The sequence below is a fragment of the Psammomys obesus genome, unplaced genomic scaffold (genome assembly GCF_907164565.1).
Source record: "Psammomys obesus unplaced genomic scaffold, mPsaObe1.curated_primary_1811, whole genome shotgun sequence".
In the NCBI taxonomy this organism is placed as follows: Eukaryota; Metazoa; Chordata; class Mammalia; order Rodentia; family Muridae; genus Psammomys; species Psammomys obesus.
Window position 1 is genome coordinate 7,563,956 of NW_026596088.1, and position 19,994 is coordinate 7,583,949.

General features: G+C 43.9%; 1 protein-coding gene across 1 annotated transcript; it reads left to right on the forward strand.

Moving 5' to 3' along the window:
* Window positions 1-7,365: 7,365 nt before the first annotated feature.
* Window positions 7,366-19,677, forward strand: Zp2 (zona pellucida glycoprotein 2). The gene is given in 20 exon segments (XM_055627614.1): window positions 7,366-7,415; window positions 7,502-7,590; window positions 8,513-8,596; window positions 8,931-9,025; window positions 10,674-10,823; window positions 11,515-11,565; window positions 12,034-12,195; window positions 13,466-13,562; window positions 13,658-13,842; window positions 14,987-15,113; window positions 16,002-16,189; window positions 16,271-16,362; window positions 16,477-16,601; window positions 16,743-16,906; window positions 16,908-16,932; window positions 17,995-18,012; window positions 18,015-18,130; window positions 18,209-18,305; window positions 18,611-18,688; window positions 19,532-19,677. Coding segments are annotated over 20 exon segments (2,139 nt in total).
* The last annotated feature ends 317 nt before the right edge of the window (window positions 19,678-19,994 follow it).

Below are 19,994 nucleotides of genomic sequence, written 5' to 3' on the forward strand. Positions count from 1 at the left end.
TGTGCATGCATACCTGGGCCTGAAGTTAAACCAAACAGTGCTTGGCCACATCCACAAGTTCTGTGTTACCATTGCCCCAACACCACTTCATGATAAAAGTTCTGGAGATATTAGGGACACAACATAAAAAGGCAATTTACAGAAAGCCTATAGGCAAAATCAAATTAAATGGAGAGAAAATCAAAGCAGTTCCACTAAAATCAGGAACAAGATAAGGGTGTCTACTTTCTCCAAACGTAATGTTTTAGCTAGAGCAATAAGACAACTGAAGGAGACCAAGGGAATGCAAATTGGAAAGAATTCAAAGTATCATTATCTGTAGATGATATGGTAGCATACACAAGTGACCCTAATTCCTACAACAATACTTTCAGGAAAGTTCCTGGATACAAGTAAAAAAATAATAATAATCAGTAGCCTTCTTATATACAAATGACAAGTGGACCGAGAAGAAATCAGGGAAACAACACTCTCCATAATAGCCTCAAATAATGCAAAATATTTTGGAGTAATTCTAACCAAGCAATTGAAAGACTTGCATAAAACAAAACAAAAAAACCTTCAAGTTTTTTAAGAAAGAAATTAAAGAAGCTATCAAAAGATGAAAAGATCTCCCTTGCTCATGGATGGGTAGAATTAACATAATAAAAATGGCCACTCTCCCAAAAGTGATCTACAGATTGAATGCAATCCCCATCAAAATTTCAACACAATTCTTTGCAGAACTTGAAAGGACAATTTTCAACTTCATATGGAAAAACAAAAAATCCAATGATCCCGAACAATAAGAGAACTGCTAGAGGAATCATCATCCCTGATTTCAAACTGTACTTCAGAGCTATAATAATAAAAACCTCATGGTACAGGCATAAAGACAGACACAGTGATTAATGGAATCAAGTTGAAGACCAGAACGTAAATCCACATACCTATGGACACCTGATATTTGGTAAAGAAGCCAGAAATACATGCTGGGAAAAAGAAAGCAACTTCAATAAATGGTGCTGGTCTAACTGAATGTCTGCATGTAGAAGATTGCAAACAGAACCCTATTTATCACCCTGCACAAAACTCAAGTATATATGGACCAAAGACCTCAATATAGAACCAGACACACCGAATTTTATAGAAAAGAATGGAGGGAACAGCCTTGAATGTGTTGGCATAGGAAAAGACTTTCTGAACAGAACACCAATAGTGAAGGCACTAAGAGAAACAATTAATAAATGGAACCTCATGAAACTGAAAAGCTTCTGTGAGGCAAAGGACACTGTCAATCAGATAGAGACAGCCTACAAAATGGGAAAAAAAAAAATATATATATATATATTACCAATTTCACATTCAATATAGGTCTGCTATCCAAAACACGTAGAGAACTCAAGAAATTAGATATAAAAAAGTTATTTTATTTAGGGGATAGAAAGATGGCTTAGTGTTTAAGAACATTGGATGTTATTCTAGAGGACCTGGGTTTAATTCCAAGCACCTACATGGCAGCTCACAACTGTAGGTAGTTCCAGTCACAGGGGATCCCCTCTGGTCTTTAAGGGCATAGGGCATACACATGGTGTGTAGACATACATGTAGGCAGAACACCATACACATGAAAATAAAGGATAATTTAAAGCATTTTAAAATCATTTTATTTATATATGACAAATAAAGTTTCTCTCTGTCCCTCTGTCTCTGTGTGTGTGTGTGTGTGTGTGTGTGTGTGAGAGAGAGAGAGAGAGAGAGAGAGAGAGAGAGAGAGAAAGAGAGATTCATGCCAGGGTGTTCCAAAGCACAAGTATGAAGACCAGAAGACAATTTGCAGGAATTCATTCCCTTCTATCGGATCCAGGGATTGAACCCAGATCTTTGGGCTTGGCTGCAGGCACTATTACTCCCCAAACCATCTTCACTGGCTGTATAATTGAGTTTTTGTAAAGAACTCTTGAGCCTTCTTTGACATCTACTCATCAAAGCTACCCCACCTTTCATTTAGAGGGTGATCAACCTTTGTCCTGTTGTTTGTTTCTGAATCCATTATGGTCAGAAGGTTGATTCCACTTAGACCTGCTAAAGTTCCCATGTGGGCCCTGAATTAACATACTAGGCAGTTAGGGAAGCTGCCATAGGGTGTGAAAGAACATTCTCACTGACGTTGGCTTATTCTTCAAGTTATGTTCATATTTGATATTTGAAAGCTATTTTAATCTGTATTAGCATAACTATATTTTTAATTTATCTTAGGCTGCTAAATTTTAATTAATGCCATCTTGTACTTTTAAAACTACATGAGCTGTAAGAAAGGCACAGAGTTTTAAAGCACCTCTCCTGTGGAAAGAGAAAGAGGGAGAGGAGAGAGGGAGAGGGAGAAAAACTGAAACTTAAAACAATTGAGAAGAACAGGGACATATGGAGGCCGGGCCTCTTCCTTCTTTCTCATACTAACATGGATAAAAGACCTTGGGAAAATCACTGAACCTCTTCAGACTCGTTATCTTCATTTTGTGATAGGCATCGAGACTTGTTTGGAAGCCTCATGTTCACAGCCATTCTCTTGGGCCTTACACTAACACACTTTTGAATTCTGACCCACGAGACTGATTCTCTAGCTCACAGATTTCAAAGCAAAATTGGCAACAATGGCAAATGGTTCAGTTCAACCAAAGCAGAAGTGAAGAGACAAAGCATGAGGAGCTGACTCTGCTGCCCACCTCCTTTATACCCAGGGGGGAACATTTCTTATCATCTAAGACCTGAAGAGAGCCAGGTGTGGAGGCTTCACATCGGTAAACATCACTTAGAGGCTGAAGGAAGAGGATTGAGAGCTTAAAGATAGCCTGATCTATACAAGACCCTGTCTCAAAACAACAATAATAACTACAACCAGTACCATCATCAAAACTGAGAGAATGAAGAACACAAATCATATGACGAGAGATATTGGCACACACCTTTAATCCCAGCACTCAGGAGGCACAGGCAGGCAGATCTCTGAATTCAGGGCCAACCTGGTCTAGAGAGCAAGTTCCAAAACAGCCAAGGCTACACAGAGAAACCTTGCCTCAAACAAACAAACAAACGAAAGAATGAAAAAAAAAATCAGAGCTGACCGTAGCTCCAAGTGTCTAATGAAGCCACATTAGCTGACTTACCAAACTCTGCACTGTGTCCTCCTTTGGGGTGCGTGCGCTGTTCACTCAGGCAGACCCTTCTAGACTTCTCTGCAAGTACACAGTATGTACCCACACACAGACTCATAAAGGGAGAAACACAGGTCTCACCATTTCCCTTTTACAAAAGTACACCAAGAAGCATGCTAAGTACGTACCTCTGAAACTCCACTTTTTACATTATCTTTCATGGTTCTGACAAATTCGTAGAATCACTCTAGCTGAAAAGGCTCTGTTCAGTTCATAATTTAATGACTGTAGAAAGTGTGACAGGAGATTCAATACTTCAGAGTTAGAAACTATTGCTTATATGATCTATAACAAGGGGAGCATCTGCCCAGATAGCAGAGCAATAAAACTAAAGGCATGCCAACTTGCTTAAGACCAAGTTAAAACTCCCTCCAATACTCAGATGGAAACTGAGGCATTCAAAGGAGGAAAAAAAACAAAACTCTGTGGCTGCGAATAGTAATTTTTAAAAGTCTCATTGAAAAGAACATGGAAAATTCACACTTGCAAGAGAGAGCACTGCTTTGTGAACTATTGAGAATCTGTAGTCGGGCTTTCTGACCTACTATGATGCAGCCATGTCCACCTCGCTCCCAAAGCTGGCTGCACTGAACTTTCCTGCACATGTATACAAGGCTTTTCCAGAGCAAACCCCTAGATACTGGTTCCCGAGGCTCAGAGCTACGTTCAGTGGCTGCCCCAGGTGGGCACAGTATCAGTCTTCATCAGGTGAGGCAGATGAATCTACTCTCTGGTACACTCACCATCTCCACAAAGCTTCACAGTGGGCCCTTTCTATCCAGCCTGCATCTCCCAGAAGCTCTCAGAAGCGCCCAGGTGTGGTGTCTTTCTAAAGCAGTGATTCTTAACCTGTAGGTTTTGAGCCCTTTCGGGGTCAAATGATCTTTTCACAGGGGTCTTATAACAGATATCCTGCATACCAGATGTTTACATTATGATTCATAACAGTAGCAAAAGTCACAGTTGTAAAGTAGCAACAAAAATAACTTTATGGTTGGGGGTCATCACAATGTGAGGAGCTATATTAAAGGGTCGCAGCATTAGGAAGGTCGAGAACCGCTGCTCTAGGGCAAAAGCCTCCCACTGTGGAGAAAAGGCACAGTCTTGGGAGGAGGGAAAGGCCTGGGATGGTGCAGTAAACACACTGAGCCTCTACCTCCCAGGTGCAGGGGCTTTTCCGTCCCAGGTGCAGGCATCTTTCACTGTGATTGTCTCCTCACACTCTTAGCCATCATGGGACCCAGTCACCTTCACATTTGTGGAAGGGATGCCATTTTGGGGGAAACACGCTCAGAATGAGTTGCTATTGCTGCCAGGCTTTCTGCTCTTAAAACCCTCTCCCTGTCTCTGTCTTTGCTGGCCTATTCCTTATTGCTTGCATTTTGCTCCACCTCTCATCCTCCACTGGAACATAAGCTACTCCATTCAGTCCCATGCAGAGATTAGCCACTGCAGCTATTCATCTCCATGCTTAACCCCCCTCCCGCCCCAGGTAGTTCCCTTCTTTTTCTAATTACAACAGTCAGTCACCTGTGGCGCTTGTTGAGCTACAACCATTGGCCTCCACCCACCAGGATCTGGTTCAGCGGCTGTTGGCTAGGACCCAGGAATGATGTTAATGAGAAGCCTGTGTGGTTCTTCTGACCAAGGCGCTGGGAAAATGTGATTATAACTGACACTGATCCTTCAGATAGATGAGTAGAGATTACCCTTCAAGTCATGCCAGGAAGGAAACACACACACACACACACCAGTAATTTCTAATGCCACCCTGTGCCTGCCAGGATCTTCCCACCATATTCGCCTGTTAGGGAACACAAGCTGAACCTGTTTCGACATCTCAAAGACCAATGAGAGACGCCAGGAAGACCCATTGACCAGGCTTCTGGAAATCTGAATTTTTCCACTGACATTAAATTATCAAAGCTTGGGCAGGTTGCTCGGCCTTAGTTTCCTGACCTGTAAATGCATTACATGATATTCTGTTCTTGCTTAGATTGTAACACTCTTGGACCCATAAGATACAGTTTTCGAAATAACCCTGAGGGTTAGCCAGGCGAATGTATGAAAACATCTCCTGTGTTAACCAGCATGGGAGCACACACCTGTGATCATGTGTGAAAGGAGGCGGCAGGACGATCTCTAATTCTGAACTAGCCTGGGCTGCATAGCAAGACTGTCTCAAAAGCATAGTCATCCTCTTGTTTAAAGTGACAAAAAACTGAAAACTTACCAGGTTTTAACAGCTACCAGGAAGGAGCAGTTAAATAAATACTGGTTGGTCTAAAGACTAACTATACAACCCTTAAAAATGAGTGTTGAGTCATATGGGAATGAGTATATGCAATGCAAGCGTATAAATGAACGTATGTTATATGCGATACGTGACTATACGCATACCTGAAAAATGACTATATGTGACACAGGAATGTTGTAACTGGTAACAGGAGGCTCCCAAACAGTGTTTAAACTTCGTCTCCGGGTCTTGCTTTTGTTTAAATCATACGATGTTCTGGAGCTTGTGATGCTTGGGGAGAGACCACAGACCCAATCCAGTTATAATTAAAGGATTTATTGATTAGCTGCCAGCAGGATGACAGCCTTAAAGCAGAATCTCAGGCATGTTGTGAAGAAGGAGTATGGAAAGCTTGGGTTTTTTTGTTTGTTTCTGTTTTTGTTTTTTTGTTTGTTTTTTTTAAAGGTGAAAACCTTCAATAACTACACTGGTCTGTTCTGACAAGAGGTCATGGTGACCCAAAGCAACCCTCGAGTGTCTGCGTAAGGGAGTTACAGAAGCCAAAAAAAAGCAGTTAGACATGTTATAACAAGAGAGAGACAGAGCTGTGCATTTTGGGCTGGGGATCACTAAGTCAGGGTTACTGGGCGCCAGGGACTAGAGTCAGAGACAAATGGCTACTAGGTACCAAGATGGATGCCGGCCATGAAATGGAGTTTCTCTGGCTACCACAAATGATGTTTATAGAGATGGAGTTTCCCTGGCTACCACATATGATGTTTATAGAGAAAGTCTGTGACGTTTCATAATATATGAATGTTGTGTATCCCCCGTGTGTCCTCAGTCTCTGACTGCTAGAATTACAGAAGTGTCACTCCCTGCTTTCTGCACTCTTAAGTGTTTATATTTTTCTTTTCAGTATGCTTAAACCTTTTTGTTTGCTTGCTTGTTTCTTTGTTTGTTTTATCAGATAGGGTTTGCTGTCCTGGACTTGCTTTGTAGACCAGGCTCAAACTCACAGCGTAATCCGCCTGCCTCTTTCTCCCAAAGTTCTAGGAGTAAACGTTTCATTTATTATTATTATTATTTTTTTAAAGTCCTTCCTGCCTATAGCAGCTCAGTGTCCAAGAGGGTTCCCCAGTAATAGGAAAAGGGACTGTCTCTGACATGAACTCATGGGCTGGCTCTTTGATCACCTCCACCTGAGGGGGGAGTAGCCTTACCAGTCCACAGAAGACAAAGAAGCCAGTCCTGATGTGACCTGATAGACTAGGGTCAGATGGAAGGGGAGGAGGACCTCCCCTATCAGTGGACTGGGGGAGGGGCATTGGAGAAGAAGAGGGAGGGAGGATAGGATTGGAAGGGGATGGGGGGCTACAGCTGGGATACAAAGTGAATAAACTGTAATTAATAAAAATCTAAAAAAAAAATTAAAGTCTTTCCTGAGCATCACTGGAGTGACCTTCAACTTCCACTAGGGTTAGGAAGCAAGACATTCTGGGAGCAAGGGTAAGGGTGTGATGGCCTTACTTGCCTAAATTTATTTCTTTTTAACTCTCTCTCCTATGTAGCACCCACAGCAAAGCTTTACTGGTATGAACAAATGCCCTTCCTTCATGAATCCCAGCATCTTTCACTACATTGGAGTTGTAAATATCTTGCTTAAAATATCTGAATTTTATACCCAAATCATGGAGGTGGGCCACTAATTTGCTCACCTGGGGCCAATTTCAGGAAAGTCTGGTTTCACTTCGGCCGCTCAAAAGCTGTTGGCAGAACTTGGAGGCAATCAGAAGGGACTTTCTTCCCAAATCCCTCCCTTTCAGCTGGGCTGAGAGATCCAGGTGCCCCCAATGGTGAAAGGGTGAGGTCCCATCCTATCTGCAGCTATAACAGCAGAGTCTCTGCCTGGGTGCACTGGTCCTGTCTTCCAACATGGCCTGTAGGCAGAGGGAAGAGTCTGCGAGTCCTCTTTGCTGCGGGAGGTGAGGCATTCTGGGAATGAGGGTAGGGAATGCACTGGCTTTCATTTGCTTAAGTTTACTTTTTCTTGCCACACTCTCTCTCTTATCATCTACAGGTTGCTTTCTCTCTTATTTGCCCTTGTGACATCAGTAAATTCATTAAGTCTTTCCCAGTTGGGGAATCCTGCCTTCCCAGGTATGTCTCTTGGGTGAGAGAACCCTCTTACAAAACAGAAAGGGCTGCAGAAGAACTAGCTTTCCACCCTGTTCTCTCTCTTCCCCTCCTCTCTCTCCCCATCCCTCCCAACAGGGACTTGCTGTGCAGCCCAGTTGGCCCTCAATTCAATGTCTCAATCCACCTGCCTCAGCCTCCTCAATGCTGGTTTTCAGGTATGTGCCTCCATGCCTGGCTTCGCTCCCCTCTTATGTTAGTCACTAAAGAATTTCTCCTGCTTATCTGTGGGCTTGCTATGTCAGCCAAAGGTAAGAATTCAAAAGAACGTCTGTGCTGCTTCCCAAGTAGCAAGCCTTGCTACTTGGTGCTTTCTGGTACCTAGCACAAGTCCATGATTCTTCATCTAGGCCTTAATCTTAAGGCATCAGTGTCAGACACAGCCAGAACTCTTCCTGTGAACCCAAGGGCTCTGGAGACTTTCCCCTGAGTCAGAGGCTGCAGAAAGGCAGAGTTTGTTCTTAAAAAAAAAAAAAAAAAATAAGAATAAGGCAAAAAAAAAAATTCCCCCCCGGGGCTTACCCAAAATTTTCCTCTTAAAAAGCTTTAATTTGGAAGACCATAGAACAAGTTTCTGATCTTGAGACCTACCATCCCCACAGCCGGCAGCTCCTTGTTAAGGTGTCTGAACCTGGCTTGTTAACTCAAAGCTGGAGTTCTCCTTGGAGCCCTAATTGTTGAAAGGGAACACTCTTAAAGCTCTGGGATCTTTACCGAAATTTGTAAATCTCAATCTGTGACCTTCCTGAGGGTAAGCGTGTCCTCCCCTTCCTCGACTGGCAGCACTCTTTCGTGCTATTGAGGAAGATGATGTTTCCACACTCACCTGTAGCAATAGTGTCTCCTGTAACTTCAAAGACCTCCAAATACTTCATCTGTTTTCCAGGCACTGTCATTTGTGGTGAAGATGATGTGACAGTTAAGTTTCCAAGTAGTTCTGACATGGAAAGACTGAACCCTTCTGTGGTTGGTATGTAATATGTCCTACTTAATTGTAATTCCAATTTGTAGGAAGCGGGGGCATGTCTATTTGGGCACACAGAGTCCAACCCTTGGAGCAACTGGCATCCATCTCCCCTAGTGCCATGGGGGTCCCTGACTTGTCCAGTGCCACCCAAAGGGGGGATGCCTGCCTTCCTGGGTAGTATGGCTTATCTGGGATCCAGTGGGAAACTTCCAAGTTTAATCACATCACCAAGTTTCATCATAAGTGGTAAACATGCCTTAGATGTGTGGATTCCTGGCTCAGAACCTTCAGTTGGCTCTGCCACTGGGATGCATTCTTGGCTATCTGTCTTCTATAGATGACTTTGGTGTTGAAATTATAAACTGCACTTATGCCCTGGATTCAGAAAATCTCATCCTGAAGTTCCCTTATGAAATCTGTACTCGGAGAGTGGTAAGTAATTGCTTTTAAGGAGTCATTTGGGGAGTAGAAACCTAATCATTACTGGTATTCAACTTGGTAGCTGGATTTAGTCTTTAAAATTTAGTCTTTAAAATAGGACAATAGTCCTCAACCAGATTGGCTTATTTTGGTGTGTGTCTAACATACTCAGAGGACAGTTTTGATCATGCCTAGAAACATTCTGGAAGCTATGTGGGTACAAGTCAAAAATACTGTCAAATAGCCTACAATGCTTAGGGAACAGAAGGCCTGAAATACAGGTGTTGGAGAAGCCCAGTGCTTGAGCTATATTAGCCCTGGGTTTGACTTCAAGTAAGCTACTTAACCTTGCTATGCCTCTATTTGCTTATTGGACATGGGAAAGATGCTGCCATCTCCACAGGGTATAGACATTAATCCTTTAGAAATGAAGGCAGGGCACACGACTTAGACAAAGCAAACGCTTGGGCAGAGAGCTATTTTAATCTAACCTCTGTGTGAGATGGAAGGCTGTTTTTGTTGCCAGCAGATAGGTGAGCCTACCCTAAGAACAGGTGTTAAAAAGCAAACAGTTGCTAAGCAATAAGGGTTTCTCTATTGCCAAGCACCAGGATTACCCAATCAGGGTCATTAGGTGTAATAAAACCCTACCATGTGGCAGAAGTTCTCAAGCTTCCCTGTGCAAAGAATCACCTGGGGGTTCAGGGTGTGTTCGAGAATTTCAGGTGATGCGGATTGGGGTGTGTCCTGGAATCATCTGTTTTAACAGGCTGCACCATCTGACCCTAATGCTGGAGCCTACAGTGTAAGCTTTGTGTATGTTCATAGATCTGCTTTCCCAGCACTCATCTGGCCCACTGAAACCCACTGTGATGGCCCAGAAAAGTCATCTATCATTTGTGAAGATCTGCACTGACTTAAACTTTTCCTTACCCATCCTTTGAAAGTTTGATACACACATGATTTGTGTTTGTCATACCCACCCCTCTCACGCACTCCAACTCCTCCCAGAATTCCCTATCATATATCCCCTTCAACTTGCTGTCCTTCTACGAATTCGGGCCTTATCAATTCGAGATGCTTAAGAGTTGCATTCCCCTGGCTTCAGTGTCTCCGAACTGCAACCCGTGAGAGGCCACATCCAGTCTCATAGCCTTTGTGTAATGATCTTTGAATTAAGAATTGTTTTCAAAGTTAAGATGACATAAATTCTAAGACGGTTACTATCTAACATTTGTTAGGTAACAATTGTCTTCTCTTAGCCTAAGTCTTCTGAGGTCAGGGCTAACAAAGATGGCTCCATTCAACTTAGATGCATCTACTAAGTTGCTGAGTGGTTATATTTGAAAAACCTGTGTAGATGTCTGGGACTATGACCATAATTTCCAACATAAGACAATAAAACATGAGAGACACATGACAGGAAACCACACTTATCCTTAACCTTTGAACTCTGCTCTCAACCTGTGAGCCTTATAAAGGTGTCTTTGGAGCTAGCTATAGTCTCTGCTGGCAAAGGAATGAAGCGCCTTCAGGAACTTGTATTGCTGAACTTAAATGTGTTGCTACTGTCCTGGGACAGAAATCTAGTGTTCTAGAATTGGCTTCCCACTGAGGAATCAACTTCCTCATTCTTACTATTTTTTTTTTTTGCACATAGATTGGCGGATACCAGCTGAACATCAGAGTCCAGGACAACAATACTGACGTACAATATAAAGATGGCATGCATCAGTTCTTCTGTCCATTTCTGAAGACACATATCCCTGAGAAATCACCAATTGTAGTCTGCACTAAGGATTTCGTATCTGTGAGTGATATGGGATGATCACCCATCGCAGGGCTATTGCAGGGGAAATAGAATGGCAGTGTGGATGTAGCTGGGCTTAGCCGCAGGATGACTTTCAGTTTGCTTTTGCTGTCTTGCTGTGTGACCATGATGCATTTTCTCAACTACGCTGAGGCTTTGTAACTGAGACTTTCCAAGTGGAGGAACCACATTGACCTGACAGGGTGGCTCTAAGGACTGAGTGGACATAGTATTGAGCACATCCTGCCTGGCAATAGAAAAGCCTCAAATATCTTCAGTCACTCATAGGACTGGCTGAGAGCACATTCCAGGCCCTGCCCCCAAACTAAAACAGTAAATTCATGAAAATGGCCGTTTTGTTTGTGTGTTTGCACTCAATAGGCTTATATTCACAGTGAACCACTCGTACCTGTACTTTTATCATGGCACCAACAGCTTAGTGCCATACTCATTTCCGTACATACTGTGAAGGTTGTGTGTGTAAGAGCCTAGTGCTTCGGTTTGTAACTGGATCTAGCCTAGCTTTTCCAGTGTAAGGCCTTTGGATGCTGGAAACACAAAGGGGTAAAGCCCCAGGGCAGGACTGGAAGACACATCTGGCCTGTGTGGGGTGTTTCCTGCAAAATAGCAGGCGGCAGAACTTCAGAAACTTCCTCTTAACTGTTTTTGTTTTTTTTTTTCTTCTTTCCAGTTTTCTTTCACACACCTTTTCTCTAACCTTGCTGATGAAAATCCGGTAAGAGTACAGTTTATTGTCTTGTTTTCTTTTTTGAACCTGTGTGTGTGCGCACACCTGTGTGTCTGTGTGTCTGTGTGTGTGCATGCTCACACGTGTGCATACCATAGGTGAGGGGGTTCCTGAAGAGGACGGGAGAAGGTGTCCTGTCCAGGCACAGAGGAGAGAAGTTAAAGTGACCTGGATTCTGAGAACTGAATTTGGTTCCAGAGGAAGAGCAGAAAGTAGTCACTGAGTCGTCTCTCTAATTCCCAGAATGCAGTTCTCCACTTATGAAACACTTGATTCATGCTAAAGCTCATTGTCACTTTAATCTGAAGAAGCATTAGGTTCTCATGATTAAGTGCCCGTCTTTCAAACAACGCTTGTCTTCAGTTTGTGCCTGCGTGAGTGAGTGAGTGAGTGTGTTGTAAGCATGTAAGTGTAGCTCAGAGGACCACTTGGAACTATCCACATGTCTTTTGACTTTTGAAGAGTGTGTCTGCCAAAGGATGGATGGTTGAAATTGACAGTGGTACAAGCATCCACATTCTGCCCCTGAGAGATGCCCTAAGACAAGGATTTAATCTTCTGATTGACCCCCAGAGAATAACCCTCGAAGTGCCAGCCAATGCTACTGGAGTAGCCCACTATGTGGTAGGTGGGAAAACCCTTTTATGTCACCATCAAGGGAATGGCCAATATTCTTAAGCCCAAGCCCGACCTCAACCATGCCCTTAAGAGATGGGCTACATTGCCAATTTTTAAAGGATGTTTAAACCGGGCACAGTGGCGCACGCCTATAATCCCAGCACTGAGGGAGGCAGAGGCCGGTGGATTTCTGAGTTTGAGGCCAGCCTGGTCAACAGAGTGAGTCCAGGACATCCAAGGCTACATAGAGAAACCCTGTCTCAAAAGAAAAACCAAACCCTAAAAGGTTAGCTGGGAGGGTTGGCATACACTTCTAGTTCTAGAACCTGGGAAGCTGAGGCAGGAGGCTTGTGAGCTTAAGCACACTACACAGTGAGACTGTCTCAAACAACCGGTAAGTTCTAATACCAAGCACATCATTGGATCATAGGAATGCAATGGTGAAGAAGAGACATGGGCCTTGGCTATCCACTCTCCCCCTTTTTGCAGGCGTGCATTCAAAGCACAATGTAGAGCAAGGGCTGTTGTGAGTCTTAGGGATTAAGGTGTTCTGCTTGGGTGGGATTGTTTACCTTGTCTTCTACATCATCTGTGAGACATTAAACGAATGTGTCATAATCACATTCTACATAATGTTTAGGCCAGTGATGAACCATGGCATAAGACTAGTAGAGTTGAAAGTCTCATTGCCTGGCTATGATAGCTGTAGCAACATGCTCGTGCAGCGCCTTGCCCGTGTTTGCGGTGGTGCTGTGTGAACCTGTGCTGTCCACTGCGTAAAAGCTTCACACACACACACGCACACGCACACACAACCACACGTTAGGTGGATAATAGCAAAACTAGGTTTTGTGGTTCTATGCTCTGCTGTGCAAGGACAATTGTTTAATGTTGCATTTCTTAGGATATGGTGCTTGGGAGAGGTGCTGGCACATGCTCCTACACTGGCTACTTTAATAAAACATTTTTTTTTCACCTTGAGCATAATAGGATTTCTGATCTCGATAAGCATTCTGACCAACACTACTAAATTGTCATAGAATATGGCTAGTTCTTACTCCTGTCTCCTAGAAACAGTCAGCTATGGGTGATATTTGCAGACGGCATGAGTTTTCCACGCATTATAGAAGTCAAGGTTAATACTGGAACACCTTGACAGTGATTGGACCAAATGCCTACACTTAATTTGTGCCAACATGATGCCCAATGATTGAGTATATGTTGATTCTTGTTGCTTAGAGGCTCAGACTAATATCTTCACAATCCTGACCTCCAGGAAGGGAGCAGCCATCTCTATACTGTGGTCCTCAAGTTTTCATACTCCTCTTTCGGGCAGCAGAGCATCTTCCAATCACAAGCTATCTGTGCATCAGGTGAGGCCCAAGAGGGCACAGCTTCAGCATTGGGGAACATTGCTGTTGGGCTTACTCGAGCAGCTGATGGGCATTCTGTCAACCACTCCCTGCAGAGCTCTCTGTGGCTTGTAATGCCACGCACATGACCCTCGCCATACCAGAATTTCCTGGGAAGCTAAACTCCGTGGGCTTTGAGCAAAGGGACATCCACGAAAGCGAATGGCATGCCATTGGGATTGACAAAGAAGAAACAAATGGCCTGAGACTGCATTTCAGAAAAACTCTCCTGAAAACGAAAGTATGTCTGTGATCCCCTGAATGTCAGAGCCTACTGAAGTATGCTCTTGAGGGTAATATGATACAACTCATGACTTGCCCGGAAAGCCTACTTGCTAGAGTGATGGGTTTAAACGGTGCAAAGCCTATCTTGATCACCTTACATAAACAATTTTTTTCTTTTTTTTAATTATTACCATTTATTACAATTTATTCAATTTGTATCCCAGCTGTGGCCCCCTCCCTTGTCTCTTCCCAATCCTACCCACCATCCCTTTTCTCCCCCCATGCCCCTTCCCTAGTCCACTGACAGAGGAGAGGAGGCCCTCCTCCCCTTCTATTTGACCCTAGCCTAGCAGGTCTCATCAGGGCTGCTTGCATTGTCTTCCTCTGTAGCCTGGCAAAGCTTAACCCCCAGGGGAGATGATCAGAGAGCTGGCCACTGAGTTCATGCCAGAAGCAGTCCCTGCACCCCTTATGAGGGACCCTATTTTGGAGACTGAGTCTATAGGCTACATCTGAGCCAGGGTTTTAGGTCTTCGCCATGCATTGTCCTTGGTTGGAGTATCATTCTCTTCAGGGCCCCCAGGGCTCAGGTTTTTTTGACATAAATGATTTTTTTAAGGAAAGCTACTCTCCCATATCATCTCTTTAACTTCCACATGTGGATACTTTGCTACATTTTTCTCAGTTCATCTGACAATTACAAACTACTTGTAATACATCTAATGATGAGCCTTCACTATGCCCTGTTATGACAGGACAACTTGATCCAAACAAAAGAGTCTCCTATTGTCTGAGGCTAGTCTTGATGGATGCAGCTACCAAGGATAGATTGTCAGGGCATGCAGAGCAATAGCATTTTGTAACCTCTGTGGGGTTCTTTTGAGTCCTCCTTGAGCTTGGCAAGAGAGTCCACTATTCTTTGCAGTTTGATTTGTGGTTAATTCAAACTTTTATGACTAATAGCACAAAGAGCATGAAGTCCTGGGTACTTTAGGACATGAGTTTGAAACAATAAACTTCCTACCTAGAGGAGCATCCTGAGGAAGTGACAGCTGTTTTGCTTTGGCTTAGAAGGAAACTAGATCAGTCTGAAGCGTGCTCTGCAAGTGTTCAGGGACTACTGCTCCCTGTGATGGCCGGTTGACATCCTCTCATTTCAGCCCTCTGAAAAATGTCCATCCTATCAGTTCTACTTCTCTTCACTCGGTCTGACCTTTCGCCTTCAATCGCACATGGTAACCATGGTGACCGAACCTGAGTGCCACTGTGAGCCACCAGTCTCTATAGGTAACTTTTTTTTTAATCAAAATTATCTGGGGTTTTGGTTTTTTGTTTGTTTTCATTTCTGTTAATGCATGTGAGAAAATACAACAGACGCCAAGATTCTGATTCATGCTCAGAGAGAACGAAGGATGACTCGTATCAGAAACGACAGTCTAAGTTCTAGGATGGGGGTCAAGTGTGGCTACCACTCCTAAACATTCTATAACTGCTGAATTTAAGAAATCCAGATATACCGAGTTAGATCCAGAGTCTTCCATCCAGGGACAAAGACTAAAAGCTTCTGGTTAGTTAAAACTCTCTAGAGTTCCTGAGACTCCCACAAACTCTGAAAAGGAATCCTGGTTGAGTGAGCCTTGCTTCTCTTTCCTCCCTCACCCAGACCAGCTCAGGACAATCCTGATCATAAAAAGCTACCTTCTCAGTTTCTCCTCAGATTGCCTGCGATTTGTGAGCTCAAGCTGACTAGCCCTTACCAAAGTGCTCAGAACCCTCAGTTTGAGGTTTCAGAGTTCTATTGGATTTTTAAAATATAGCTTACCAGTTGGGATTCTCTAGTTAAAAAAAAAAAAATCTGAAACTCAAGACTTGAGAAAGGACACAATGAAACCTAGTACTACAGAGTCAATCCAGACTGAATCCTTTCTGGGAGTTTTCTTTGGTGGCCTCATCACCTCTGTGGCCTTTCAATGTCTCCTGATCTGTACGTTGATGATGCTATGTTGATGGTAACTTACATTCTCTTGTAACTCAAGCTGTCCCATCAAAGACTTGAGACAACTCACAAAGACTTGAGACAACTCACAGTTGCTAGATCCATCTTAACGCTTCAAGGCTGGTGGGCAATGTCACAAGGTGGAGTCAGTTTTTCTCTAAAGCTTTACTGTTGTCCAGTTACAGATGAGCTGTGTACACAGGATGGATTTATGGACTTTGAGGTCTACAGTCACCAAACAAAGCCTGCTCTGAACCTGAACACCCTCCTGGTGGGAAACTCCTCCTGCCAGCCTACCTTCAGGTCTCAGTCTCAGGGGCTCGCAAGGTTTCACATACCTCTGAATGGATGTGGAACACAGCAGAAAGTAAGTAGTAACCGAAGGTAAGGCGTTAGGACTTACTTTCGAAGTAAGTACTTTGTTGACCAGCGTTTTCTAATATTTAAGTTTGAAGGTGATAAAGTCATCTATGAGAATGAAATCCATGCTCTCTGGAAAAATCTACCACCAAGCATAATATTCAGAGAGAGTGAGTTCAGGTGTGGTACAATTTCTACTTGGGTGGGTTTTCTTTAAGCTTTAGCTTTAAACTAGAGGGATTTGTTGTTGTTGTTAACATAATTCTTCATCTCTCCCTACCCAAAATTTTCCAGAATGACTGTGAGGTGTCATTACCTCAGAGACAGCATACTACTAAGTGCCAATATCAAAAGCCTTTCTTCTCCAGAGGCCTCTGTAAAGCCAGGTCCACTGGTGTTGGTCCTACAAACCTACCCAGGTGAGTTGTCACAGCTTGAGCTAATAAACGAAACAGTTCGAGGGATTTTCCCCCTAAAATGCACACTCTAGTGCTGCCAGCCTAACCTATGTTACAGCCAGCTGGGCACCTCAATCATGAAGAGGTTTCTGTCAATTGCAGACAAATCCTACCAACAACCTTACCGGAAGGATGAGTACCCCCTCGTGAGATACCTCCGCCAGCCAATCTACATGGAAGTAGCTGTCTTGAACAGGAATGATCCCAACCTCAAGCTGGTTCTAGATGACTGTTGGGCGACATCCTCTATGAACCCAGCCTCTGTCCCCCAGTGGCAGATTGTCGTGGATGGGTATGTATTCTAACTTGCCAGCAGTGATTGAAAACCATCCTCTTAAGGCTTAAAGGTGACCTTGGTCATGAATTCCCAGGGTTGATCCTTGTTGTCCTCAGTCCTTGGTCTAGTTGGGTGGCTCGTGCTGTTTTTTTTTTTTTCTATTACCCTAGACTCCCAAGGAATGGGCCCCTCTCCAAAACATCTGGTTCTGTTGCATCTTTATCATGAGAGGGAGAATTCTAGTGTTCATTCACAGAATCCCTAACATATGCCAGGCTGTCATGCATCCCATCCCATCACCTGAGGAACACCAGCCACCTTCCTGAGGGGATCCAAGCTGTAGCTTCAGTAAGTGGTGGAGCTGGGATTAGAATGCCCACTTGGCTCTAAACAAATGTGGACACTGCTTTGGGCTATAGGTAGTTGTCCTCTCAGCTCTGCCTGAAGCGTCTCCCCCAGAGTCTCTTACCTGCAAAGAGCTTTGCTTCAGCTTTCTTGGCTCTGTGAGAATATGTCACAAGCTCTAAACTTGCAGTTAGCCTCTTGCCTCAAGCTCGTGTACATCCCATTCAGTCGCACAATGCATGCCTTTACCTTTGAAGATTTGCCCAAGTATCTCCTCTCTCTGTGGCCAGCCCCAATCCCTTCATCCCTGTTAGTCTTTACACCTTTGTTCTTCCCATCCTTAATGACATCATCACTTGCTAGTGTGTAAAACAGGATGGCAAGGATTCTCTATTTCTGTTGCAAACATTTACTATGTAGGACACAGGAGAAAATCATGTTTGCGGAATAAGTAAGCAGGTATCTTAAGTAAAACACACACACAATAGGAGTGTGGTCACAACTTGAATTTGTTGAATTCACTTGGTAAAACAAGTACATATTTGTGTTATATAGTAGAATACAGGTGTTACACATAACTTAAAACTTCATAAATACTGGTGGCTAGGTCCAGTCAAAAAGACATAAATCAGACTCTATAGACATAGCTGTGTCACGTGTGACTCACCTTGTATAAATGGTCAAGTGCAGGTTCCTGTAGCTGATGCCCCTATCCTGGTGCCTGTTTCCCAGCTGTGAATACGAACTGGACAACTACCGTACTACTTTCCATCCAGCTGCTTCCTCCATGGCCCATCCCACTCACTACCAGAGGTTTGACGTGAAGACCTTTGCCTTCGTGTCAGAGGCGCAGGGACTCTCCAGCCTGGTATGTGATCAAAAAGTGAGCTGGGGCAGGTTGACAGTGATTGCACTGTCCCACTTGACGCTCTTCCTCTTCTTCCAGATCTACTTCCACTGCAGTGCCTTGATCTGCAACCAAGGTTCCCGTGACTCCCCCCTCTGCTCTGTGACTTGCCCTGCACCACCGAGGAGCAAACGAGGTAAAAACAACTCCTGTCCTTGTCGCTCAAAGCAAGCCTCAATTTTCTAATCCTGAGTATACTTTAGAATAGTAATACCTTCTCCCAAGAAACATCCTTCCCCAGTCTTTACCAATGGCGGTCCTGAGATGCACAGGTTCTCCTTTACCCTGATGAACCCATCGTTTGAGAATCTATCCATGGCAGACAGGTGGATTTCATGTCACAGGATACTCCATGGAGCATCTTCTAGGGACCCTAATGCCTCTGGCACACTCCACTACTCCAGAGTCAAACACAACCTTGATTATCTGTCTCCTCCACAGAGGCCACCAGAGAAGACACAATGACAGTCAGCCTTCCAGGACCTATTCTCTTCTTGTCAGATGACTCTTCGGTTAAAGGTACAGATTCAAAGTCTGGGGTACTTCTGAATTATTTTTTGTTCTGCTTTTTTTTTCTGCCAAAAAGTTTAATGATAAAACCAAAACAAGAACAAAGAAAAGTAAGTTCCCTTCCTAGGGAGCCTAGAACCCTTTGTAGGCTCTTCTGCAAATCTTGACACCAACAGGATCATGCTCAGTGCCAACTGATAGACTTGCTTTATTGCAGTCTTGCTATCACTATGTAGGATGCATGGGGCTCTTAGCCATGGTCTTGTTCATGAAACATGGTGTTGCTTCTAACAATTCTATTCTCGTGCTGGACGTCGTAATGGATTCTCTATACCACACTACATCTTTTAAGAGGATTGCTGCCTACCATACCAAGAAATTGGGTGCATATTGCTGGCAGATGAGTAGGTTAAGAAGCATGAGCATCCCTGAAATCCACAGGAGATTATTCTCCTGTAACCATCTATAGATGCACCCAGGGGGCCTCCACTCTAGACCTAGAATGTGAAATTAAGCTGTCTTAAATCTCTAGCCAATTGCCCTGTGGCATCACACACACACACACACACACACACACACACACACACACACACACGGATAGCTAGCCATCAGGACATTGCATTAGTCACTCTGAGACCCCCAGGCTCATCTGGCTTGAGATGGAGACAACAAACGGTACTGACAGGGAGAAGAGCAGGTGTGAATGAAGCAGGGAAGGATGGAGGTAGCAATGGGGTGAAGGAGAGTCTGCATCCTACCACAAACTTCCAAAAAATAAAATGCGTGATAGAGGCTTAACTTCTGTAGAAGGGCTCAGCATGACCTTATGACCTGACTACCTTCTCTCTGTAGGTGTTGTGAACCCTGAAATGGACGAGATTGCCAGCGACACTGCTCCTAAAACAGTGGCTGCTGTGGCTGCGTTAGCGGGTTCAGCGGTTATTATAGGTCTCATCTGTTACCTGCATAAGAAAAGAACGGGGAGATGGGGTCATTGATTGGACTTGGAAATAAAGAGACTGCAGCAAAACTTGTGTCTTGTGTGTTCATACATGTATGCACTCAGGCAAAGCCAGAGGGCAACCTTGAGTCAGTCCTCAGGCACCATCCACTTTTTTTTTCTTTTGGGAGGAGGAAAAGAAGCGGTTTCATGGCCTTGAAACTTGCCAAGTATGCTAGACTGGCTGGCCAGCGAGCCACAGGGATCTGCCCATCTCTGACTCCCTAGCAGTGGTAATACAGTATGTGCCACTGTGACTGGCCTTTAAAGACAAACAAAATGAAAACCATGTTGGAGCTCAAACTCGGGTATTCG